The sequence below is a fragment of the Salarias fasciatus genome, chromosome 9 (assembly GCF_902148845.1).
Source record: "Salarias fasciatus chromosome 9, fSalaFa1.1, whole genome shotgun sequence".
NCBI lineage: Eukaryota > Metazoa > Chordata > Actinopteri > Blenniiformes > Blenniidae > Salarias > Salarias fasciatus.
This window is the reverse complement of record NC_043753.1, coordinates 16,873,190-16,898,919: the sequence shown is the minus strand read 5'-3', so window position 1 is coordinate 16,898,919 and position 25,730 is coordinate 16,873,190. Positions and strand designations below refer to the sequence as shown.

The 25,730-nt window shown below is 44.1% G+C and overlaps 3 protein-coding genes across 8 annotated transcripts in view; all 3 read left to right on the top strand.

Moving 5' to 3' along the window:
• Window positions 1-10,998, top strand: part of kiaa1217 (KIAA1217 ortholog) — an 83,433-nt gene extending 72,435 nt beyond the window's left edge. For all 4 annotated transcript variants that reach the window (XM_030099700.1, XM_030099702.1, XM_030099701.1 and 1 more), the window contains 11 exons: window positions 1,600-1,730; window positions 2,167-2,314; window positions 2,940-3,444; window positions 3,580-3,778; window positions 3,863-4,143; window positions 4,249-4,404; window positions 4,708-4,830; window positions 5,996-6,076; window positions 6,174-7,802; window positions 8,352-8,483; window positions 9,569-10,998. In XM_030099700.1, coding sequence (XP_029955560.1) covers window positions 1,600-1,730; window positions 2,167-2,314; window positions 2,940-3,444; window positions 3,580-3,778; window positions 3,863-4,143; window positions 4,249-4,404; window positions 4,708-4,830; window positions 5,996-6,076; window positions 6,174-7,802; window positions 8,352-8,483; window positions 9,569-10,117 — 3,934 coding nt within the window. In that variant the 3' untranslated portion in view covers window positions 10,118-10,998. The remainder of the gene's footprint in view (window positions 1-1,599; window positions 1,731-2,166; window positions 2,315-2,939; window positions 3,445-3,579; window positions 3,779-3,862; window positions 4,144-4,248; window positions 4,405-4,707; window positions 4,831-5,995; window positions 6,077-6,173; window positions 7,803-8,351; window positions 8,484-9,568) is intronic.
• A 486-nt stretch (window positions 10,999-11,484) lies between these two features.
• On the top strand, window positions 11,485-13,531 carry LOC115394489 (uracil nucleotide/cysteinyl leukotriene receptor). The gene is made up of 2 exons (XM_030099810.1): window positions 11,485-11,587; window positions 12,231-13,531. Exon 2 carries the CDS (start codon window positions 12,253-12,255, stop codon window positions 13,174-13,176), a length of 924 nt encoding a protein of 307 aa, XP_029955670.1. The 5' UTR covers window positions 11,485-11,587; window positions 12,231-12,252; the 3' UTR covers window positions 13,177-13,531.
• A 2,080-nt stretch (window positions 13,532-15,611) lies between these two features.
• nphp3 (nephronophthisis 3) lies at window positions 15,612-25,714 on the top strand. 3 transcript variants are annotated; one of them, XM_030100109.1, is made up of 28 exons: window positions 15,612-15,638; window positions 15,964-16,337; window positions 16,806-16,931; window positions 17,027-17,177; window positions 17,358-17,510; window positions 17,662-17,795; window positions 17,962-18,089; window positions 18,229-18,385; window positions 18,700-18,774; window positions 18,860-19,030; window positions 19,109-19,212; window positions 19,312-19,426; window positions 20,878-21,021; window positions 21,111-21,208; window positions 21,528-21,630; window positions 21,717-21,799; window positions 21,885-22,020; window positions 22,161-22,325; window positions 22,406-22,500; window positions 22,581-22,703; window positions 22,788-22,977; window positions 23,072-23,313; window positions 23,445-23,520; window positions 23,616-23,743; window positions 23,827-24,067; window positions 24,149-24,274; window positions 24,424-24,539; window positions 24,622-25,714. In XM_030100109.1, exons 2-28 carry the CDS (start codon window positions 16,014-16,016, stop codon window positions 24,788-24,790), a joined length of 3,873 nt encoding a protein of 1,290 aa, XP_029955969.1. In that variant the 5' UTR covers window positions 15,612-15,638; window positions 15,964-16,013; the 3' UTR covers window positions 24,791-25,714. The 3 variants fall into 3 exon arrangements, with proteins under 3 accessions (XP_029955969.1, XP_029955967.1, XP_029955968.1); XM_030100107.1 differs by having other exon boundaries at window positions 17,962-18,122; XM_030100108.1 differs by lacking the exon at window positions 15,612-15,638 and having other exon boundaries at window positions 15,872-16,337; window positions 17,962-18,122.
• Window positions 25,715-25,730: the final 16 nt, after the last annotated feature.

Here is a 25,730-nt window from a genome sequence, read left to right as displayed (position 1 = left end):
AAGGCTTCATTTTTTTTTTTTTTTCTTTTTATCAGTTCACCTGAGCTGTTCAGTGCTAAAGTCTTTGACAAGCCAACACCCTCCAAATTACAGCCCCGCAGGTTTATACAGGCAGGCAGTGCCTGCCTTTTAGAGACAGCACACTAGAACAATGGGCCCGACTGTGGCATAATTACTCGCTACCCTGCTCTTATTTTAATTCACTCCCCTCGTCTTGCCAACAGGGAGCAGTAATTGAATCCTTTTTATTTGGGTGTTTACAGGCAAGGTCAAAGCGCGTTGTCTTGCTAGACAGCGGTGAACATTTGCTGCAATAAACACAATGATAGCAGTTCATGCATTCTGGGAAATGAATAGGCAGTAGTCGGTGGAGCTGGATTAAGCTCTCCGTAAGCCTTGGTATCCAGCCATTTGTGAGTCAGCAAAACACGGCTGCTGGCACCTTAAATAAGGCCGGGTAATTAGGGCTGCTTGGCTTTAGGTCCAGTGGGAGAATGTGGTGTGAAAACTTTCTTTTCATGGGGTGAAGTGAATCTATCATGAGCTATAACAGTACATTTAGTCACATTTTAGAATAAAAAATGCTCACTACTTCCAAATAAGACACCAGCGCCATGAAAAAAATTAAGAAGACAGGATTACTTGAAGAACCAAGAATACAAATGCATCCTGTAATTGAAATAGAATTTTCTTTTTTAATAGACAGCATTGATAATGCAATGCAAAGCTTTCCCAGAACTTCCCAAACTACTGCAGTGCATTTCGCCTGATAATGTGCAACTGCCTTTCTTGAACGTCAGTTTGTAATTTCAGCAAAGTACGTTTACACGCACAGCTCAAGTCAGCTATTCAGCTGTTTTATCTACCCAGGGTTTGTCACACAAGTCACATAAAAATGTACACGAGAAAAAAAAAAATATACAGGGTAATCATTGTTTCTTGTTTTTATTGCATTCCTGTGGAATTTCAATAATTTCCACCACCACCATGTCTTGGCATAGCAGAGTATTTAACACACTGTGTCTTCACTTGCCTCCCATTCCGGGACTTTCTCTGAAAGACTCTTTCTCAAGGGTACCTGGCCACAATGAAACACCATTTGAGTTCCCCTCATGCAATCCAACACTGCACACAATGTTATCTTTCCACACATTTCCCCTCGGAACGGCCAGCTTCCTTGAGCACTTGGACCCGCTGAAGAGCTGTGATATGTTTTCTATGTTCGGAAGTGCTCTTTCACAAATAAGCCGCCATTCAGTATGTCAACATTTGTGGTTTCGGGATAAGATCCAGTCCAGACAATGCAATCCAGTGTGTGTATGGAATCTAACTGCTGAGTAGAAAGTTCATTGTCGGTCTTGTGGGAGTATTTTGAATGTTGCATGTGTCTTTTTTTAATGTGTCAGGTACCAAACTGAACTTGTCTGTGTGATAAATGATTGTGTTCTGCCCCCTAGTGTTTGTGTGGTGTAATTAGTTGTCTCACAGCATTCCTCCTCATTTCTTCTATTCAAGTTGCTTTACTTTATATTCATGACTTTAAAAGGACTTTTCTCTTTCAGCTCTTGATTTTTTTCGTCCTTTCCATCGTCTCTGCAGTGAGTTGGAGCAGTACGTGGGCGCTCTGCAGAACGACTCCGCAGCCACACATCGAGCGGTCACCCTCAAGGATGTGGAAGAGGGAGCGGTAACTCTGAGGAAGGTGGGAGAATCTCTGGCAGGGCTCAAAGGTAGGATGACGACTTTCCCCCCGGGAAATCTACCAATTTGTGAGTGGAGGGTCATAGTTTGAATGTCACGGCTGTCAGACAGGTGAAATATCGGTGTGCAGAAGTGAAGTTTACACTAGACCTCAGCGTTAGGATTGACCGATCACTAACTGACTGTTAAATTATTTGCATGGATCAATTTGTTTTTGCAACATTATTTCTGGAAAAATTGTGATAATTGATGTGCGGTTTAACGGATGTGGATAAACTTAGCCTTCCTCGTCTCGATTATATTTTTAGTCATAACCTTTTGGAACAGTCAGAATAGCTTTCCCACACTTTACCACTATAGTAATTATGTAGGTATCTATATTTATTAAAAAAAAATAAAAATAAAAAAAAAGAAACTAAAAAATAATAGAAAATGGATTAAAGGTGTTTGTGTGTATGATTTCAGGAGAGTTTCCGGCCCTGCAGACCAGAATGAGGGCTGTGCTCAGGGTGGAAGTGGAGGCCGTCAAGTTTTTGAAGGAGGAGCCTCATAAACTGGACAGCATGCTGAAAAGGGTCAAAAGCCTGACTGACACGCTCAGCAGTCTGAGAAGGTACGTTGAAAACGAGGAGGCGATAAAATATCCATGGAGATAAAGTCGGGATCAGGAGAAGCGGTGCTGGAGTGTCTGAAGATGAAAACAGAAAGCGCTTTGCGGAGCTCCTCACTGCGCTCTGTGATGTGAGAGATTGTACCATTTGATTACACTGGCGAGTCCGCCTTCATCCCATCAAAGAGGCTGATCTATGTGGACAGAGGAGTGCATGTCCAGCCATGGTTACTGCCGCCACCTTCACTGGAGCGATAACTGAATTAATTTGGTGGACACTGCTGGACCATATTTCCATTTTAATATGTCATAAATCTTAAACTCACTGGGATTTTATTTTCACTATTCCTCCTGAAATACTTGTACAAGAAAATACACCCGATGTTGTATCTTAAAACATTACAATGTAGATTTAGATGGTCTATTTACTTTGATGTGAAGCAATTGATCCTGTATTTGTCAGCTTAATTTAAATGTTTGATCCACATTTTTCCCATACTTTCATTCGAGTAGTGACATCTCTTTATATTTTACATCTGTTACACATAAACTGAATATGTTTCTTAATTTTCTGTTTAATTCCTAATGAATACATTTAAATTATGAAAATGTTTGTATTTCTCTGCAGAAGTGCAACAGAGCTCTCTCAGAAAGGCGTTGATCCTTCCATAAATGCCTCCCTGGAAAGCAGCTCCGCTGCAGCAGGAGGAGAGACACATGCAGAGACTCCCTCAGCGCCCATCCAGCCCGGCTCGGCCTCGGCCTCGGCTCCGCCGGAGCCTCAGAGCTCCACCATCAGGTCCGAGGTGATGCCTTCCTCCCCAGTGGTCATCCATCATGTCCAGAGCGCCCCGGTCCACATGCAGCAGTCCCAGCAGTCCGCGGCCTTAACAGCTCAGCCGAGTCCCCCGCTCACCCCCAGCCCCACTCAGGTCTCCAGTCCCAACGTGAGCAAGAGCCAAGGCCGGGAGTCTCCGAAAGGGGCCGCCTCTAATCCACAGAGTCCCACCCGACTTAAGAAGACTCAGGGGAACTCGGTGAATAATGGGAACGGCACTGCCAGCCAGGGCCTCGTCATAGAGGAGCTCCAGAACAGTCAGGACAAGAGCAAAAACAGAGCTATGTCCATCGAGGTATGTTCAATCACGATCTTTTCTCTTGTGGTAATTGTAAAAATCTCATCCTACCGCCTAACCTTTTTGTCGTGCTTTTGCTATGTTATTAATAACAAACTTGAGTGTGTGTTGAAATCTGTCTGGAATTATTAGGCAGCAGAGAAGGAGTGGGAAGAGAGGAGACAAAACATGGGCCAATATGACGGAAAAGAGTTTGAGAAGTATCTCCAGGAGGCCCAAGCTAATTTGATGAAGGGAATTCCAAACCTAGAGGTGGAGGAAAATGCAGCACCACCTCCTGACACTGTTGTACAACAACAGGAAGTCCACAACCCTGGCGACACACCATCTGGTACTACTCAAACACAAATGTAACTACAGTGCACTTCGACTGTTTTCTTTCATCGCTCTAACAGTTAATTGACCTGCCTTGCAGTGGAGCCCCAGTCACCCTCCGAGAAACAAGCCAAGAAAGTTCCAGAGAAACTCCCGAAGCCTGTGATGGAGAAACCTGCCAAGCCAGCAGCGGACAAACCCCCCAAAACTGCCAACAAGCCAGCAGCCTCTGACAGTTTGGTCAGGCAGGGGTCAGATAAGGCCAGAAAGTCCCCACCACCTCCGCCTCCTCCGAGGAAAACCTACCCCAGCTCAGGCATGACCACAACGCGGTCCGGTGAGGTGGTGTTTACCAGCAGGAAGGACTCCGTCTCGGCTCAGGTCAGTGTGGAAGGAGCGGAGTCGACGCTCAACTTTTGTCTGTAACCTGTGATTTAATTTGGAAAAGCATGATTGAAATGAATTTCATTGCTTGAATCTTCACAGGAGGGTGAAGAGGAGCCCCAGCCTCCCTCCCCTCAGCCCAAGACCACGAAGGTCACACCGGAGGTCAAGGCGAAGCCCGCCACTCCTCCGCCTGTCACTGCCTCGGTCACCAGAGAAGAAGAGGATGAAGGCGACAAGATCATGGCAGAGCTCCAGGTTAGACACACAGACACACACACACAGACACACACAGACACACACACAATCAGTGTGCTGGTTTTTCATTGGTTTCTGCTGTGTGGGAGTGGGTCAACTCTCATTTCCTCCTGTGGTGATTGACTTTTCTCAGAAGAGGCAAAAAATATGGGCGCGGACAGATGACAAAGGAGTCATCACTTGGGCGCTTTACCCCATTTGTTTAATGTGAGCTTGGACAAATATGTTGTCCTCCAACTCCTTCCCTCCTCAAAGTCTTTGTCCCCCCCCTTTGGCCCCCCCGCGCTTGTCTCCACTCCTCAGGTATTCCAGAAGTGCACAGTTAAGGATGTAGGGCTGAAAAATTTGGTAGAGCCCGCCACTCGAATTGAACCACAAATCAGAGAGCTAAGATCAGGGGCTCTATTGCCTCTCAAAGAGAAAAAGGTAAAATATGTCGCCGTGAAGCTGCCCAGCTAACTGCCTGCCTCTGACACCCGTTTGATGCAATCGATGCCTGCGTCCTAACTTTCCTGCAACCTCCGCACTCTTGCTTTGGCTCGAGAGAAACCTGTAGCACAGCTCCCTCCACAAAAGCTCCTTTCCTCGCTGCTTTGTTGTTTTCCTCCCTCTTTTTGATTCTGCTGAATATCACAGCTTGGATATTTTCCCCGGATTAAGTCTGCATTAAGTTAAGCCTCTGAAAAGATGCTGTGTCTTTTGTATGTTTAATCCAGACAATGATATGCTTTGATTTGATTATCACTTGTCCTTTCCTCCAAACCAATAAAGGTATCAGCACTGTATCTTGCAGGCACTTACACCGTGTTGTGTCTTTCTTTAATGACATTTTCCATTAGAAATCAACTCAATGAGTGTTTCTTAAATTGAGACAAGTAAACAAGCTCACTTTGTGGACACAAAGTATTTTTGCAGACTTGGTTCACTTAAGGTCACTCAAGGCCATTTTGCATGCTCCTCTCCCTTATACTTTTCAAATGAAATACTTTTCTTTTTTGTCTCTATTATTCTTGTTCAGCTCCCCTTGAGTTTGCTTTCCCTCGCTTCACACCTTTGTAACCAGCACAACTCTTTAACAGTCTGACGTAGGTAAACACATTCACTATGATTTCATCATCTGGTGTGATTTTACCAGTCTAAAGCCAAGTATGAGCTGTCTTGGACTGTAGCAAATTAGGGCTGTACTCTGAAGGTAAGCTCGTAATTACTGAAAACAATCCAACACGGTTGTGTCTTTGGCAATGCTTCTAAATCCTCTTGTCTAAATCATTTCATTGAAAAAAAAGAAGTAATTTTGGATAAAAAACATTGGAAGCCAGAGAACATTTTGTCAATTTTGGCATGTGCTAAAGAGAACGACTGAATGGACAGCGTTTAGCTTTGAATCACTTAAATCTTCAGCTGATGTAGCACTTGTAAATTAAAGTGGATTATAGTCTTAGCTGCAGGAAATCCGATGTATTCATTTGTTCTGCATGCAATACGTAGCATTCAATACAGCGATTTGTAATGGAATCTATATAAATGAGCTAATTCACTGCACTGGCACACCAGTTGCACAGTAATATTATTCCCTCACAAACTGTCCTAGCAGAGCTCAGAGCCCATTCGAGAGGATAAACAGCCCGACACTGATGAAAATGGGAACACTACTGTACGACAGAGCCAAGGGGTTAGTATGACTTTGCTGTGCTCGCAAATATTCATATTGCATTTTTTAAATATTATGTGCTTTAAAAGGTTTATAATAATAAATGTCATATTTGTAGGTCATTTACTACGTGACTGGCAAGATCCCCCAACCTCCCTCATCAGAAACTGTGGAGACCCCCGAGCACAGAGAGCCCCCACAGCCTCAAACACAGGTGTCAAATGTCAATGCTAATGACGATTCTTCAAGCCAGGAACAGCAGCAGCAGCAGCAGCAGCAGCAAAAGCAGCTGCCTCCGTCTCCACCGCCCAAATCACCAGTTACACCTCCGCCAATATCGCCTAAACCTGTGGGACTCAATGGATTCAAACTTCCCAAGAAGCAAGTGAAACGCTCTGAATCCTTGAAGACCGGCGCAGAACTGCAAAAAGGAAAAGTCCTCAACATAGTAAACACTGAAAAGAAAAGTAAAATCACACAAGAGCAGCTCACTTCTGGTAAGAATATTCCACCTGATTCAGTGGTGACTGTGACAACCACTGCCGCAAAAGAAGCACCTAAAAAGCTGAAAAAGACTTCTCAACAAAACACTGAGCCACAAAGAGCTAACTCCGAGGACAGTGACGACGGGGCTGGTCTTAGTCCCGATTTACCCGGAGATGAAGCCCCTCCACCACCAGACAATGTTGCTTTTATGATCACTAACACCAAGGTTCAGCCTCTGTCTTGTGGCGAGTACCAAGAACTGGTCAATGCCAAGAAAGGAAGCGTCCAGACGGTTACCGTCGGCAACGCAGCAACCCGGGGAAACACCGCCGCCGATGCCACAGGGCCGCAGGATAATGGCTTCAACAAGAAGCCCGTCATCATCATCTTTGACGAGCCGATGGATATCCGCTCAGCTTACAAGCGACTGTCCACCATTTTTGAGTGCGAGGAGGAGCTGGACAGGATGCTTTCAGAAGAGCGCATCGACGAGGAGAGCGAGGAGTCCGACACGGAGCAGAGGGGTGGGCTCCATCTGAAAGCTGAAGGCGGCGAGGCAGTCGATGGCAGCAAAGGTAGCGGCTCGCAAGGAACTTTATCCTTGTCATCGTCTTCGATGTCTGACAACGGAGGACACGAGGAGTCAAATAGCGACGCCAAGCAGGACGGGAAGAAAAAGTTCAAATTTAAGTTTCCCAAAAAACAGCTGGCGGCGCTGACACAGGCAATCCGCACCGGCACCAAGTCTGGAAAGAAGACTCTACAGGTTGTCGTGTACGAAGACGAGGAGGAATCTGATGGTACAATCAAGCAGCACAAAGAAGCAAAAAGATTTGAGATTGCACGTTCAAAATCTTTGGCGGAGGCCCCCAGAGGTGCTGGCAGCGCCGCAATGAAAAGACAGAATTCTGAGGCGGTCTGCAGAACGGATGAGATTCGTAAAAATACCTACAAGACACTGGATAGCCTGGAGCAGACCATTAAGCAGCTGGAGACGACTATTACCGAGATGGGGCCGCGCTCCCCCGACGAGCCAATCAGCACTGAGGAATCTAGAGCAGGAAATGGGAAAGGCTCAGAAGGAGTGGGGCTGAAGAGGTCCTCCTCTCTCCCGACCTCCAGGGGGCCGGGCCTCAAGGGACCCAGCAAAAATGCTTTACAGAAGAAGAATAAGCCTCAGCTCCTTCCTCGTCCTGTAGTCGTCCCCACCACCAGCAGCACCACCAACACTGTCCCCAGTGTCCCGAGCACCGTGCAACAGGTCTCTCTCTAGCTTTTGTTGCTCCAGGGAACTTTGGGTCCTTCTCTTTCAACCTTCACTCCAACATTAACCCCTGAAATCACCAAATCATTAATCCACTCCACGGGTGCTTGGATATGCTGGAAATGTCCCCACTGGCTTTCTGCCTTGATTGAATCATGGTGTCATGATTGGGGGTGGCATTTTTTTTTTTTTTTTTTTTTTGTGGGGTTCCTGGCTACTGTCTTTCAGAACACTGCGAAAACAGGAAGGTTTTCAGCAAGTGGCACACTCCTCATCAAAAACCATGCCTTGATGATTCAACTATGATTACTTCCTTATACTTGATTGCATGTACTGTGTATACTGACTTCAAAGTTTTAGGTCCCGTTGGATGCATGATCTGATCTTTCACTGGTGTTTATAACTGTGGGGTTTTAATGACCAGGGGTTTTTTTTTTTTTTAACCTGTCAGTGCCTTGACTTTTCATACTTCCTATGTGGTGTGTGTGTGTGTTTTTTCTATCTTTTTTTATTTCTTGTTTTGTTTTCGTTTGGATCCCCTTGCAGAACACCAGTGTCGCTTCCCCCACTAGTCGGATGCCCGTCCCTTTATCCGCGAAGTCCAGACAGTCACCGGGTACAACCGACAAGGCAGGAAAACAACAAAAACTGCAGGACGCTCAAAGGCAGTTTCGACAGGTAGTTTTACTGTAGGGTCTCACCAGGGACTTAGAGGAACAGTGACATAGAAACTGAAAAGCATGAGGCATTGAAAAGGGGAAAAAAAGACTATCAAAGCTGTGAGATTTCAAGTGTTTTGAGAAAAAAAAAAAAATAAAGTCACCATGGTTGGCGACTGCGGATCTGTTAATGTTTCTCTCGAGTCTGCTCTGAAACCAAGGCATGTTTGACTCTTGACTGTTACCCCATAACATCACTGTACTGTATGCTTCTGCATGTCCACACTGCTCATGGTTTTCACTGTGTTGGTGGCTAAATGAAAAAAAAAAAAAAAAAAAGGAAAAAGGCAAAGAAAAGTGGAACCTTATCCTGTCACCATCTGAGTTGCCATCACATCTCAAGTTCCCATCACAGCTGAGTTCCTAAACAGTGTTGCCAAATCCTGAGACGCTTGTGGCTTACGTTCACACACAGACTAAACTGAACCTTCGGCTATGCACCTCCCTTCTCACCCAGTGCACCTCTGCTCAGTCCCGACATCACTGCACAGCTTGTCTAACCACACGATGATGCTTCCTCCTGTCGATCCAGACCGCCACATAACCCGCTCGTCTCGCACCATCGGTTTCGCTGGAATACTGGCCCCACGTTTTCCCCTTTTTTGCCGTCACTTTTCAAACTCCTAACCCCGTCTCCTCATTCTATCCAGCCCCCCCGAATGCATCTGCCTACTGAATTTCCTCCCCAAACCCTCCCCTCACCAAGGCCTAACAATCCCTTTAACACAGAGACACTCTGTAGAGATGTCCATCCTGTCCTGCCATCACACTGTCTAACCTTCACAGCGTTCTGTTTCTTGGTAACATGTCTCCCGGTTCATTATGTTTCACTTTATTTGTCAAGTAGCTTTAAAAAAAAAAAAGAACCAACATTTCCTTGTGTCTTTTTAGTTATGTCTTAGTAATATTAATGTTTGTTCAGTTTTAGTTTGTGTCTGTGAATAACGTAGCTTTATTTTTTAACATCGCCTTGCCTTTTATGTGTATTATTTTACCTGTTTTTCTTTTTTGACAACCAGTATCTGTTTTGGCATCTGTTTGCAGGCTAACGGAAGTGCTAAAAGAGTGGGAGGGGATCATAAAACAACTTCCCCAACTTTACCCACCTCTAAAATCCCTGCTTTTTATCCTAGCTCTGCTAAAGGCAGCTCCCAGTCTGCACAAAACTCAGATGCTACTAATCCCATTAACCCTTCTTCTTCCTCCTCCTCTGCCACAAAGTCCTCCACCCTGTCCTCTCATGCTCCCCGTTCCGGTTCCTCCTCCTCCTCCTCCTCCTCCTCCTCCTCCCACATCCCCTCCCTGTCTAACGGATCCCTCAAACTCCCCACACCCTCACAGCACACAGGTAAAGCTCTTTCGTTCTCCTCGCAGACTCAGAATGGTCGAGTGCACTCCTCCTCCTCCTCCTCTTCATTCTCCTCCTCATCCTCCTCCTCCTCCCCCTCCCCTCTGTCGCCCACACCTTTGGGCCAAGGTGGAAAGAGCATCCGCACCATACACACCCCCAGCTTCACCAGCTACAGGTCCCACAACGGCAGCAGCGGCAAATCCTGCATCCCAACAGCCACAGCAGCTAAGGACAGTACCTAGCTCCGTGTGTTGGTTACACAGCTCAGCAGGTAGAACTGCTCGTGTTTTATATTTTACAGTTTTGGATTTGTTGTTTGTTTTTGTTTTAAAACCTTTTTTTTTTTTTTTTTTTTTTTTTTTTTTTTTTGTAAAAGTATTAAGTGATGCACACCCTCAATTTACCTTTTATCCAACACTGGCATTCATTCGTCTTTTTGTCTCTCTTGAGTTTTAAATTTTGGACCGTCTTTGGATTTGGATTCCTCATCGAAGGTGTATCAGATGTTTTAACAAAATATTTTATAAAGTGAATACAAATGATCAAGTTTTACCACTTTGTAGTTGAAGTGGAAGGCTTTTAATGGTGTTGAAAATATATATATTTTCTTGCCGTAGCTCTAAATAGGGATTATAGAGTTGATGTACAATCACAAAATACCATGTAAAAAAAAAAGTGTTTTATTTTTGAGATAAGAGATTGAATAACCGTAGTATATTTCATCTTCTATATTTCTTATGTTGCCAGACATTCAACACAGCCCTTGTAAATGCCTTTTATGATTGTATACAAAATGTATACACACATGTTAAAGTGAAACCCATTAGTAACTTTGATTTTCTCAGAGTATTTTCTCATTTTTCACCCATATGAACTGCCAATTTCTTTTACAGATGTACAACTGGTATTAAGAGTAATACAAGTTTTCATTTTATTGTGCCTATTTGCCAAAGTTGTTGTATAATGACTCACTTCAGGCCTAACCCAGTCAGTCATGTGCGTTAGGGGAATTTACATGCACTCTGCGGTGTGATGCTGAATGGTGAACCGCAGTGTTTTCACTGCTGGTCTTGGTTTGTTAAGTTAACATGTATTGTTGTCTAAATGTAATCTGTACTAAAAACTAAGTGTAACATGTACATAAATGCTTCTACTAAGAAAATAAGTAGTTTTGTTAACATACCAAAGTTTATTTGTATGCATGCCTTTCAAACATTTTAGGAGAGTGCTGTAAAAGAAGAATTATGTTTGCACAGATAGATTTTTGTAAATATTTGGGTTTCTCTGTTTCTTTTTGTTGTTTCTTTTTTGTAAAGCTTTAAATCATACTATTAAGGAGCAACGTGGTAAAAACAAAACTGTGTTAAAGTAGCAAAAATAAAGACTTGCATGCTTGTAGTGCAGTGAGCGTCAATGTTTCTATTTTCTGCTTCTGGTTTCCTCTTTAATGTCACTTCCTCTGTGTTTGTGTGTGGTTGCGTGTGTGTGTGTGTGTGTGTGTGTGTGTGTGTGTGTGTGTGTGTGTGTGTGTGTGTGTGTGTGTGTGTGTGTGTGCGTGCGTATATGCGTGCGTGCGTGCGTGTGCGTTCACAATGGTAAAAGTGGAGATGCCGCACACAAGTTCACAGATTCACTTGCTTTAACGCTGGTGTTACAACGCGGGTAAATATATAATTCTTGGATTCTGCGTTCAGCACTGTTACAAATTACAGGTAAGAAAACATGGCTATTAATTACTGGTATTGAATGTATTGTCTATACGAGCTGAAGTTATATATAGCATTGTCCTTATGATTGAGTTTCCTTATATAAAAACATAAGAATAATGTTGTCCTAGCATGTGCTTTAAGTTTAAAGCCTTATCAAATTTGTTGACTCTTTTGAAAAGCCTCTGCATCTAAGTAAATTTCCTTTGGAGATGATGATGCAACAAGAAAAAAAAGCAAATTAAACAAGGCATATATGTATTAGAAATATGTTACTATTGCAACAGCACATCATCGGTAGGGTAAAACTAACCTGTCTAATGACGGTGTAATCCCAGCTCACGTTCCCTATTAGTGGGTGAACAATCCAACGCTTGTTGAATTCTGCTTCACAGTGAGAGGAATATATTACTCTTTATTTGGTGCCTTGGTTCCAGTGTAGTGTAGACAGGTCAGTTCCTCTTTCTATTGGCTTTATTTAGACATGATTTGCATTTACAAGTCATCTGATTGTCACACGCACTGTCCAATATCAGTTTTGCTATGATAAAGAAACACTGATTCGATGAGTAATGGAAGCATCATGCTGCTGTGGCCCACTCAAAGGCCAGTCAGGCGTCTTATCGGGTGATTGACTGTCTTGCAACAGGTTGGCGCTCCCCACAGCGGCTATGAATCTGTCTGAGGAGGAGAGAGACGCCTTCTCTGGCACTTCAGTGGGACAGTGGAATACAGTTCTTACCACATATTACATCCTGATATTCATCATTGCTGTGCCTGGGAACGCCCTGGCACTGTGGGCCTTCTTTCACCAGAAGAACACGTCACCCACGAAAGTCTTCCTGAGCAGCCTGTCTGTCGCCGACATCTCTTACATCCTCATTCTGCCCATGCGTATCGGTTACCACCTGTCGGATCAACGCTGGCCTTTTGGAGACGTCCTCTGTCGATTGTCTGGCTTCCTGTTTTACCTGAACATGTACTGCAGCCTCTATCTAATGAGTTTCATCAGCCTGGACAGATTTGTGGCAGTTGTTTTGCCAATTAAGTCCCAGTCCATCAGAAAGCCTAAGTACGCAAAGGTGGCTGTTGTCATACTTTGGGTGATAATCATCGTGTCTATGAGTCCTACTCTTTCCTTGAGAAAGACTCGAACCGTCTCGCCTGGCATCTGCAATAACCTGTACTTAGAAAAGACGTCTTCCGCTGCCCTGATTTCCACTATTGTTGCATTTGCAATTCCTTTGGCCGTCATAACTGTTTGCTATACACTCATTCTGTTGAAATTAAGGACGCTGGATCAACATGAAGAACGGCCAGTGAAAGACAAAGCTATCAAAATGATCATACTCGTTTTGATGAACTTCCTGTTGGCTTTCGTGCCCTACCATGTGTGCCGAGTAATCTACATCAAAATGTATGCCCCTGGTCTCACCAACGGACCCCCAGAGCCACTTGTGAGAGCAAATCAGATAACATCAGCGCTGACATGTGTCAGTGGTGTGCTCGACCCAGTGATGTATTTTTTCCTAAACCGTGCGTACAGGAACCAACTTCTTCAGCTGTTTTGTAGAAAACAGGAAACAAATCTGTAAACAGCGAAGGTGTTCAAGCAAATCTGTCAGTTTCCATTTCGGGATGTATAAGAAACCTTCAAGTGTTGTTTAAGTTTTGATGGTTAGATTTAGTCAAAGATATGATGCATAAATATTGGATTTGGAGTTCTAATCTTCTTTTTTGAGGAGGCATGTGAAACATTAAAATCATTTCCTTGTATAGCAGACGTCACCACGTTTGATAAGATGTCTGTCATATTTTGCAGGTTGATTTAATCAGCTGATTAAATCAACCTGCAAAACATGACAGACATCTTATCTTACAGCTAGCCGTTCTTCAGGAAATGGTGCAACATATTCAATGCTTACAATGCTTCACAGTTAAAATTTGCATTATGCAATATATATATATATATATATATATATATATATATGTGTGTGTGTGTGTGTGTGTTTGTGCCTGTTATTAAACAATTGATAAATGTATTATAAGTACTTTATATTCAGTCTTGAACAGTTGATGTATCGTTTTTTTCAGTCAATTTATCCTTATTTGACAACTGTAATGGATGTAACCCAGACACACTATATTATGCAATAAAATAACTTGGTATTGACAAATGTCACTGCAGTCACATTTGTGGTTGTTGAAATATAGTATTAAACATTTTGTTGTTGCCTAAGAGACATTTACATCACAGACATTGTTGTGTTCATACAAAATGAAATTAACCACATTTATTGCTATGAGGGCATCCTAGTTAACTCATTTTATGCCAAAAGTTGGGTTGACAGAGGATGACAGAGAGGATGAGGAGTTAATTCCTCAAAGAAGTCGAAATGAAGTCAGAGAGGGAAAGAAGAAGGGCAGGAGGAGGGTTCAAAAACCGGAACCCTGACTTCAGGAATTGAAGTTGTGTACTGTGGGACATATATATTGGTTTTTTTTTAATGTGTTTCATTAATATAATCATCAATCTTCTCCACTTCTTCATCCAAGAATTTCAAGGGATGCTGGAGCCAATCTCACCTGATTGGGTGAAGGTACAGTACGATCGCTCTCATGACAAACAGAGGCATACACACTGTTATTCAGACTGGGGGATATTTTAGAGTTATCAAGCTGCCTCATACTGGATGAGGAAAGAAACTTTTGACCCTGACTTGAATCCACAATGTTCTCACAAGCCTACACCTGCAATGGTTCAGAAGGGCCGACACCACAGCACAGCAGCAAAAACCACGACACGAAAGCAAAGGGTTCAATGCAAAAGCAAAATCCACAGTGAGGACACAAAGACCACATCACAACAGCAAAACCACAACATAACTGCAAAAAGCAGCAACACAAATGCAAGAATGACAGAAGCCACATCAGAAGTGTCAGTAGAAAAGGCTTTGCTTATAGGGGACAACATTTTCTAAAGGACTATGTTGATTAAAGAAGAGTTTAATGAAGCATAAAATGCTGCTGCTGCTGGATGATTGATAATAATGTTGTCATGCATTTTTAGAAATCAGCAATGTTGGTCACCATAAAGAAATTGTGATCAGCTTTACCTCTGTCATAAAATATTGTCCACCAGCAAGCCTGTTCTTCACTGAGCACTTCTTTTATGGCCTTTGCATTCGCATTGTGGCTTTTTGCTGTTGCATTGTGAATTTAGAGGCAGTGTTGTGCTGGGCCAATGCCACGGTAACAATAAAATAACTAAGAATGGACCAACCAGTAATTGAATTTTTTTTTTACAAGTTTTTTTTAATTGCAAAGTTCAAGAACAAATATTTAGGCCCCATTGACATTAGTAATACAACAGTCAAGTCATTGACAGCCAACAAAAGGAAGAGAATGACAAAAATGATAAGTTGAAATCAAACAAACCAAAAAATGAAACCACAACTGGGGCACTATACGAAATTGAACTCTGAGAAAAAATCTTCAAGTTTTCTTCTTCTGTTTTTTCTCAATTCGTTTCAAGGATTTGGCAAAAATGTTGAGCTCATTCCTCCAATGAATAACTGTGGGTTTGGTTTTAAGAAATCTGCATTTCAGAATAAAGTATTTGCACAAGATTAACAAATTATTTACGCTATTATCTGTCTTTTTAACTTTCAGATTAATTCCAAATGTGACTTGTTTAAATGTTAAAACAGGCATCTGTTTCCCCTTGGAGAAAAGCTAAGTCTTAAAGTTTTCCCAAAAACCTTGAACTGCGGTAGCTATATGACAAAAAAAAAGTTCAAGATCTTCACTTTCAGTGTCACAGAACATACAATCACCAGTATGCATTTTAAACTTATGCTTAAAAAATGTTTTTGTTGGGTATATATTGTTTAGGGCTTAAAATTGAATTTCTTTTGCCTTAACGGAATTGGGAAACCTGGAATACTGGAATACTTGGAGGTGGAATTGAGTTTGACACAGTTTGACCCTTGCGGGCTCCCGTAGGATGGACTTGTTGTTACCAAGGCAGCCAGGAGGAAGCTGTGAGCAGAGGACCGTGAGTCTGACTGTTTCTCTGCTTTTCACTCTTTAAAATGGTTGAGCTTTCTGAGATAACACGCGTTTCACATTCATTATGACGTTCCTGCGGTTTTCCCAACAGTAATTATCGTGGTTGTTGTGCCGCGCTGCGTTCACGCGTCGCTAACCGAGCAGATGTTTTTCCTAAGCTAGTTTTACAGCACCAGCGTCAAAGTCTCTGTTTTCTTGCTTTAGTTACCATTTTAATGTCAGTGAATTAGCTGTAAGCCTGTTGCTTCGGCGAGCTGTTTTGCTTGCGGATTAAACAGATGAGTGTAAACTTTCCCCTCTTCATCGCACAGCTGCAGCGATGATCATCCCGGAAGGTTAAGCCCCTGACCAGGCGTCCACCATGGGCACGGCATCCTCCATGGTGAGCCCGGGGGAGGTGATCGAGGACGGATACGGGGGCGAAGGTGGGGAAGCCTGTGAGATACCGGTGGAGGTGAAGCCCAAAGCCCGGCTGCTGCGGAGCTCGTTCCGCAGAGGTCCCCGGGTGATCGGGGCCAGCTTCAAGTCCACCGGGTCCGTGGATCTGGAGTACGCCGCGGAGTATGAACGACTCCGTAAAGAGTACGAAATCTTCCGTGTCAGCAAGAATAACGAGATCACGTCCATGCAGAAGAAGGAGGCCAAGCTGGACGAGGAGAACAAGAGGCTGAGAGCTGAGCTCCAGGTGCAGACAGTGGTGGCTCATCCTGCCATTTGTCACTTGTCCACATAAACACATAATTCTTGTGCAGGGTTTTGCTGGAAGTCCAGGAAAATACAGGGAATAAATGCATCTATTAAAGACTGCGAAGAGGGGGAATGTAGATCATTAATATAGTTTACTTGGAGTCATGTTATTATATACTTTACACTTCCTTATTTTCAACACCGCAGTCTGCAGTCAAACTTAGAAAACTGTTGTTCCTTTTTATGATGTTCTTTTCTATTTACATGTCATCCAAATGTGCACAAAAATGCACTGATAGATACAAAAAAGTTTGAGTAAAAACTTGTGAGAAAATCTTTGCTCTAGTAAAATACAGTTAATAGAAAAAGTTGGTGCCAAGCATATGACACATGTATTTGAATGTGGTTAATTGCACCTCTGCTTACAGTTTTCTCTGATGTTGTCATTGATGTTGTCAACGTCCAGGCTCTGCAGAAAACCTACCAGAAAATTCTGAGAGAAAAGGAGAGTGCTCTGGAAGCGAAGTACCAAGCCATGGAGAGAGCTGCTACCTTTGAACATGACAGGGACAAAGTGAAACGACAGTTTAAGGTGAACTGTACCTCATGTAAACTCCTGTTTCATCTGTTTTCTGTCTCTGCAACTCTCACAACTGCACGTTAACCTAATGACTAATCAATGAACAGATTTTCCGGGAGACTAAAGAAAAAGAGATACAAGATCTTCTGCGCGCTAAAAGAGACCTGGAGGCAAAACTCCAACAGTTACAGGCTCAAGGCATCCAGGTCTACGATCCAAATGACTCCGATTCAGACGACAACCAAACCACTGTCACTGGTAAGAGTCACAAATCTACACTTTGACCTTTCATATGCTTTGTTTTCCTCATCCAACAAACTAATCTGCACATGTTTAGGAACACAATCACCATGTACCTGTGATCCTGTTGACCAATATTATGATTTCTTTCACATAATGAAATACATTGACATGAATGTTTATTGTATGTGTCTTCAGCTGCAGGCACACAGTGTGATTACTGGACAGGCGGCGTGCTGGGAAGTGAGCCCTCTATGGGCAGCATGATGCAGTTGCAGCAGACCTTCAGGGGACCGGAGTTTGCACACAGTTTGATCGATGTGGAGGGGCCCTTTGCAAATGTCAGCAGAGGTAAGAAAATGGAAGCAAAGGGAGGCATCATGATTGACCCAGAGATCCTCCAGCAATACTGAAAACACAAGCATGCTTCGATTAAATCTTTGAAATTTTTGGTTCATGAATGTGACGTAACATTTTGTCCATGTGTGTCTGTCTTCGTCAGATGACTGGGATGCTGCGGTGGCCAGTCTGCTACAGGTCTCCCCTCATGTGCCCCAGGCTTTGTGGAGTAATACAGTACGCTGCTACCTGATCTTCACCCAGGAGACCAAAGCTGAGATGGATATCTTTGTCAAGGTTCGCAAATGAGAAACATTTTTATTTTGGTTACATAATACAACACAGCAGTACTATTTAGCTATCTAACTGAACTCATAATATGGTTGTTATCGTGCTCCTGTACAGACGGCATTGTCTGAATGATCGTTGTCATGTTGACATGCGCTCTTTGTGTTATTTACAGAAACACTCTTCTTTGCTACGACGGATGTGTGAAGGTCTCGGCCATTTCTATCTGAATGTCTGCTTCCCGGAGGAGAACGCCGCCTCATATGCCTTGGAGCGCAAGCAGGAGATCGAGAGAAGTTCCGTGTGTGTGCTTCTCCTCAAATCTTCTGTAACAAGGTGGCGTTGTAACACGTAGTGCAGCAGACTTTCCACATCAAAAATTTGTTTTATTAAACTGGAATCATTTTATTCACTGACATAAATTGTCTGTTCATTTGTGTAGCTCTGTGGTGGAGGATTGTGAGGAGGCTTTTGTGAAGAATCCAGATGGCCACCCGCTGGTGCTCTACCTCAGGACCGAAGAAGATCACAACCTGACTGGATCGGTCAGGCAACTACTGGAACGGATCAATGCTGCAGACAAGGCTGCCAAAATCAAGGTGTGTTTCCTCTTATTAACTGATGAAAAACATTTTAGAATAAAGTTTACAATGTCAATATACCTCAATAGCTTCTTTTTTCAAGACACTGTCAAAGTACACTCCTCCAATGGGCATATTGTTGAACATACATTCCTACTGCTGTTTTACTTTTCTTTCTTTGTCTCAGATCCCACAAATAATTTCTTTTTTATCTTAAAATATTTTCACCAAACCTTTCATGTATTTACAGTTAACATGTAATTATAACATTTTTTGGAATGATCCTAATATAATTGGCTGTAAGCGATGCTGGCATGTTGCTCATTACCCAGGTTGTGGATCACGGTGGCTCTGCAGAGGAGGGAGCAGAGCTGATTTATGCTCAGCTGGAGAAAATCATCAAACAGGTGTGAACCGTTCCTGATTACCAGTGTTTCGTTTTGCATTTGCATCTTGTTCCTAATAGTGTCGCATTTCATTTTCACTGCACAGGAACTGCTGGGACTTGAGGGAGCAGATGTTGACTCGAAGGATTCGGGGATAGACGAGGGCCGTGAGGAAGACTCTGGAGACGTGCTGTGGGACCTGCATGACGAGCAGGAGCAGATTGAGTCCTACCAGCAGGCCTGCAGCAGCACAACCTCTCAGCTAGGCTTCCAGAAGGTTGAACACACTCTCTCACTCTTTGTTCAGCTGTTTCACCCCCTGTTTAAATTCACCTGTGGCATCTGATTCCTTTAGTATATCGATCGTTTGAATGACATGATCGCTGCCCCCCCTCCGACGCCACCTCTGCTGGTATCTGGTGGTCCTGGATCAGGAAAATCTCTGCTGCTGTCCAAATGGTAACATCTCTTTTCCCTTAGTCCATCATGTGTTGTGTCATTGTGGCAAAAATGGAATTTTAATATATTTTGTTCACTTTGAATATTTAAAATTTCCAGGATCGAACTCCAACAGAAGCAAACGCCCAACACCTTGTTCCTGTATCATTTTGTTGGTCGGCCTCTTTCCACCAGCTCAGAGCCAGTCCTCATTATCAAACGCCTCACAGTCAAAGTAAGTCGTCCGTCTCTGCCTCTTGTCTAAAGCCGGCCACACACTACAGGATTTTTTCAATCTTCCCCGATTCAGACACCACACACTACACGACAGCAGAGGACAGATCGTACCCGATCTTCCTCTCCTGATCGTCTAGTGTGCGGTGTCACTCCGGAGCAGACCACACACTAGCAGATTCTTCAGCCGAGAATCGGCTCCTCACTCCTACAAATCTCACGTCGTCCGACGTGACTTTGTGCTGTTTCCCTTCATTGCAGTTTTTACATTCATCTCCACTTTCAATAATAAGTGGAGAACTCATTCGTTCCCTCAGTTCATTCATTCACATTGGTATCGCTCCTTCAGTGCAGACCCCCACCCGCCGTGCGCACGGAGCACGGACTGTCAGCACCTTGTTAGAAAATTTAAATGTTCCAGTACAGAAGAGGGAAACATAGTTTCAGATCATTTTATTATAATTTACATTTAATAATAATTCAGCTTATTAGCTAATCTGTTTGTGTGTTTTTTTTTTTTTTTTGGTTTTTTTTTACTTTTGAGTCCCGAGTGCAGCAGTAGAATAAAGTTATTAGCAGACCGTGTCAAATAAAAGCTACTTTTTTAAATCATCAAATATCTTAAATCATTCTTTATGTCCACAGATTTGATAGTTTAAATCAGAGTAAAAATACGTTGAGCTTTGATTAGGAAAGTTTCATTATAGTCCGCTCTGTCTCTGAGGGCACGGAATCAGTGGAAAGTTTTTTTTTTCTTTTATTATTATTTTTTTCTTCCCCATTCTTCCGTGATGGTTAATAACGGAGATTAATTAAAACATTGGGATTATTGCAGGACTGGCGGAGATGCAGATATTAGATCGGAGTTTGGGTCTGAATGGAGGGAATCCAGTTCATCCAGGAGCGACAGGATTAACCATCACTTTCTGCACGGCTGAGTTTAGGAGCTCTGGCTTTTCTGTTTCACTGTCATATATAGTGAATATATTTCACAGACATATATTCATCATCCAGCTCTGACAGCTGTGAGTGGATGTTTTTAATCAGCGGCACCTTGGTGAGACGGAGCTGTTCATCCAATCAGAGAGCTTTATTTCGAGGGTGTGGACAGCTCTACTCAGAGCTGATCGGCGCCTCTCGGAGCGCACCACACACTACAGGATTTGCGATCGGAAATATTGAACATGTTCATTATCTCCGATCTCCCCTTCCGACGCCTCCCGAGAGGCTCCGACCGGAAAAAATCTCTCAGAACACACCGCACACTACACGAAGATCGGACCTGAACTCATTTGCATACTCCCGACAATCGGACCCTGTCGGCCTCGATTGGGAGGAGAGGATCGGGGCAAAATTCGGCCCGATTATCCTGTAGTGTGTGGAGGCCCTAAAGGCTTGCATCCTCTGAGTCATTCCTCATCGTGAAACTGTGTAAATGTGTCATTTTTCCAGCTATTGCAGCATTTCTGGTCCATTTCTGGATTGTCCATGGAGCCCAGTAAGATCTTGGAGGAGTTTCCTCGATGGCTTGAAAGACTATCAGCTCGGCATCAAGGAAACATCATCATCATCATCGACTCAATTGACCAAATACAGGTGCAGAAACTTCTGTTTTGAAACGCAGCGCACACTACCCGTTCGCTTGAGGAATCCATATTCTAAAAGTTTGTCTCTTTTGAGATTAGCAAGCTGAAAGACACATGAAGTGGCTGATTGATCCTCTGCCTGTCAACGTCAGAGTGGTGGTGTCTGTCAATGTGGAGACCTGCCCTCAGGCCTGGAGGTGAGACGCTGCTGGATTACCGACACATTTCTTTTCCTAATTCAAACAGCAATCTACTGGATTATTACAAATATAAGGTTGGTTTTTATTCCTGGAAATAGGTCTGAAAACTTTGGGTTGTCATGTTTTTGGGATCTGATATTCAGCTCCTGGTGTTCTGCTGAGTTCTTGCATCACTTGATCTCTTTTTGACAGAAAATGTGTCTTCACTGAAAAAGATTTGGTCTCTTTGTTCATTTGTTTAGTGTACGGTGGTATTCATTTCTAATCCTGCGCTGCTGAAATATGCAGCTTGTGATTCAGTACCATATCATTTTAGGTTGTGGCCGACTCTCCACCTAGACCCACTCAGTCCCAGAGAGGTCAGGAGTGTTGTCAACGCTGAGTGCCACAGCAGTGAGCTAAAACTCACCAAAGATCAGGTCGTTTTCACACCATCAGCACCTTTTCAGACAGGCTTTTGTAAAGCAGTGTCACCTGAGTGTTTTTGTTTTTATCTGCGTCTCAGGAGAAGAAGCTGGAAAGACACTGTCGCTCTGCATCAACTTGCAATGCACTCTACGTCACACTTCTGGCAAAGATTGTCACCAGGTTAAGTCGCCGTTACAGAAAAATCTCTGACCAGTTCGGTTTGGATTGTTTTCGTGCACGCTGATGCTTTCTCGCTCACATGCAGTAGCTGCTGTTGGTCACTGGAGAAGAGCCTGGAGCAGTGTCTGCAGTGTCAGGACACCATGTCTCTCTACCGCCTGGTGCTCAAGATGACCCTGAAGTCCCTCAGCACAGACCGAGAGCGGCACATCATGAGAGAGGTGACTCAGACATGCTTTATCGTTGTTGTAGTTTTGGGTATGTTTTTGTCAAAATTATGTCATGCGTGAGTCTGCAGTTATTGTTCTTCCTGATAAAAAGTGTAGCAAGAGAACAAATGCTTGTTTTCCCCCCCTCTCAGATACTGTGCCTTGTGTGTGCCAGCCATAACGGAGTGAGTGAATCAGAAGTCCTCGATCTTTTCCCCGAAGTGGAGTTGCCCGTCCTGTCCTCTCTCCTCTACCGCTTGAACAGACTCTGCATCGTCACCCTCCGCTGTGGACTCATCCGGTTCCAACACCTGCAGGTAAAAAAGCTCCCAAACCTTGTGTTCATGGTACACATAGACGATCAGAAGAAAGCAGTGTCGTCTGAACTGTGCGACAGGCCTGGGAGGCAGTGAGGCTGGAGTTTCTGGTCGGAGGCAGCAGCTCCGCTACTTACAGAGAAAAACTGATCCAGTACTTCAGCCAGCAGCTCAGGTACTGCAGCGTCCTCATCCGTCTACGCAGCTCTCACGTCCCGGTCCCTGCAGCTAATGCTGAAGTTTATCCCTCTGCAGCCAGGACCTGGTGACGTGGCGCGTCGCAGATGAGCTTCCTTGGCTGCTCCAGCAGCAGGAAGACAAGACCAAACTGCAGCTCAGCCTCTTGAACCTGTTTGTTTCCCAAAACCTCTACAAGAGGTAGAGCATGCACGCAGCACAGAAGGGAATGTTTACAGCGTGTTCCAGGAGCGACACTGAAGACGTGTCGTATCATTTTTCCAGGGGTCATTTCTCTGAACTGCTGGCCTATTGGCAGTACGTGGGCAAAGATAAGAGCTCCATGGCCTCGGAGTATTTTGACTCTCTGAAACAATATGAGAAGAGCTGCGAGAGCGAAGACAGCATGACCAAGCTTGCAAACCTGTATGAAACTTTGGGACGTTTCCTGAAAGACCTGGGCCTCCCGAGTCAGGTGGGCTTTGAAAAGGGAAAAAAAAAAACATCACTTTTGTCTGATAATCATATTTTGTCCTGATCGATTCTCTGACTCCGTCTTTTCCTTCTAGGCCGTTGCGCCTTTACAAAGATCTCTGGAGATCCGGGAGACGGCCCTGGACCCAGACCATCCCAGCGTGGCTCGCTCCCTGCACCAGCTGGCCGGGGTTTACGTCCAGTGGAAGAAGTACGGCAATGCCGAGCAGCTGTACAAGCAAGCCCTGGAGATAAGCGAGAATGCCTACGGCGCCGAGCACGCCAGTGTAGCACGAGAGCTGGAGTCGCTCGCCATGCTGTACCAGAAACAAAACAAGTGAGCAGAAATCTCCCCGTGTTGGCATGTGTGACATTACAGCAGTTCAGCAGCATGATTATAGAAAGATGTGCCTGATTTGGATGTTTATTTATTTTTTTTTTTCATGGTTCGTATGCTCTCACCATCAGGTACGAGCAAGCAGAGAAACTCAGGAAAAGGTCGGTACGAATCCGGCAGAAGACCGCCCGACAGAAAGGTCATATGGTGAGCATATCTCTGAAATGCCTGCACACTTAGTCACCATGCTGGCATAATCAGAATCATATTTGCACATACCTTAAGTCTGCTTTGACTTTCAGTACGGCTTCACTCTGCTGAGGCGCCGCGCTCTCCAGCTGGAGGAGCTCACGCTGGGAAAAGACTCTGCAGACTGCGCCAGGACACTGAATGAACTCGGCGTCTTGTACTACCTCCAAAACAACCTGGAGTACGGAAAACCACATGCACATAGATGATGCAACGTGTAATTCTTATTTAAATGTTATTTCATGTTGTCTTTGCCGCCATCAGCGCAGCCAAGGTGTTCCTGACTCGCTCTCTGGAGATGCGTCAACGTGTCCTCGGCCCCGAACACCCCGACTGCGCTCAGTCCCTCAACAACCTGGCCGCCCTGCACACTGAAAGGAGGGAGTACGAGACGGCCGAGGACCTGTACGAGAGAGCGCTGGACATCCGCAAGAGAGCCCTGTCCCCGGACCATCCCTCGCTGGCGTACACCCTCAAACACCTGGCCATGCTCTATAAACGCAGAGTGAGACGCGCCGGCGCCGAAGCTTCGTTTCGTCTGCCGCTGATTTTTCTGCAGTAATCTCATGCGTTGTGTGTTGTTCAGGGGAAGCTGGAGAAAGCTGTTCCACTCTATGAGCTGTCTCTGGATATCAGGGAAAAAAGCTTCGGGCCCAAACACCCCAGTGTGGCAACGGCGCTGGTCAACCTGGCCGTTATTTACTGTCAGCTGGTGAGACAGATCGTCATTGATTCCATTAGTAAAATGGTTTAAAATCTAGTATTGAAACAGCTGAAGTGCATTCCAGATCTCTTTTGATGGATCTCTTTGTTCTTTTTGAAACGTAGAGAACAGAATGAACCTTCTTTTGTCTTTGGCAGAAGAAGCACGGCGAGGCGTTGCCCCTTTATGAACGAGCTCTGAAAGTCTACGAGGACAGTCTGGGCCGATCGCATCCCCGAGTCGGAGAGACCCTGAAGAACCTCGCCGTGCTGAGGTACCCAGCAGGAAACTCACTCACAGTCATTCACACATATGGCCGTTTACATGTTCTGTATTTATTCCCTTTCTTAATCCAGCTATGAAGAGGGGGACTTCGAGAAGGCGGCAGAGCTGTACAAGCGTGCGATGGAGATTAAAGAGGCGGAGCCGTCGCTGGTGTGCGGCAACGCCCCGTCGCGTCACTCGTCCAGCGGAGACACGTTCAGCCTGAGGGGCCCCGCCCCCCTCCCACACGCCCCGAGGTGACTCTGTCTCTGAAGATCACTCCAGGCTGCTCAGGCAGTCTGTGTTGTCACAGAGAGGGAAACGGCCCCAGTCTTCACACTGTGATCGTCTTTCTGGGTGGAGATCAGTCATACTGTATCCTGTATTCACAAGTGGGAACATGGAGTCCGCTGTATTAGTCTGTGAAACATGTACCTTTACCAGAAGTATTCATTCGTGCACAACCACGTGTTGAAGAGTCTCTAAGGTTAAGTCAGAGTTGAGTCTCAGGTTTACACAACTCACGGTTTCAATCAGTGGAATCACTTTTATCATGAAGGTTTTTGAATATTCCGTTTTTATATCAACACATAGAAATGAGTTTAATTTTCTGATGAAGGGATTAAAGATGAACTTCCTCTTAATCGCAGGAGCATCGGACCTCGAGCACTTTTTGAGTGTACAGCATTGACACTCGGTAATATCTGGGACTTTATTAGACTTCCTGTGAAGAATTTCAAGGTACAGTTTAAAGGATGCAACTTATTGTTTACAAACGGGCCACAGCAGTCTGTTACAGTATGAACATCATACTCTAAAAACACAAAGCTGAACCATTTCTGAGAAATCATCATCTCTGGTACTGCACACTCTTGTTAGGCAGAATTAAACATATTTATTCACCGAAAAAGTATTTCAAAAGAAAAATAATGTCAGACATGATGACTGAGCTTTAAAAAAAAAAAAAAGTATTGAAGTCAGAAAACAGTGTTTGTGAAGCTGGATGGAGTTTTGGGGCTGGGCGCTGTAGCCAGCCTCTCATGCATTATTATTGCCAAATACTGTGTACAACATGCGATGTATCTGAATGTTTTCATAAATTCATGTATTTATGTCATGTAATTAAAATCTAACAATCAAGTCCAACAACTCAACATGTTCAACTAATAAATACTTTATTGAGACAACATTGATCCGTACT

Coding starts and splice junctions, on each gene's coding strand:
- LOC115394489 (XM_030099810.1), top strand. CDS start 12,253: ATGAATCTGTCTGAGGAGGAGAGAGACGCCTTCTCTGGCACTTCAGTG.
- nphp3 (XM_030100107.1), top strand. CDS start 16,014: ATGGGCACGGCATCCTCCATGGTGAGCCCGGGGGAGGTGATCGAGGAC. Junction 19,213..19,311: donor TCTCTGCTGCTGTCCAAATG/GTAACATCTCTT, acceptor TAAAATTTCCAG/GATCGAACTCCAACAGAAGC. Junction 22,501..22,580: donor TACTTCAGCCAGCAGCTCAG/GTACTGCAGCGT, acceptor ATCCCTCTGCAG/CCAGGACCTGGTGACGTGGC.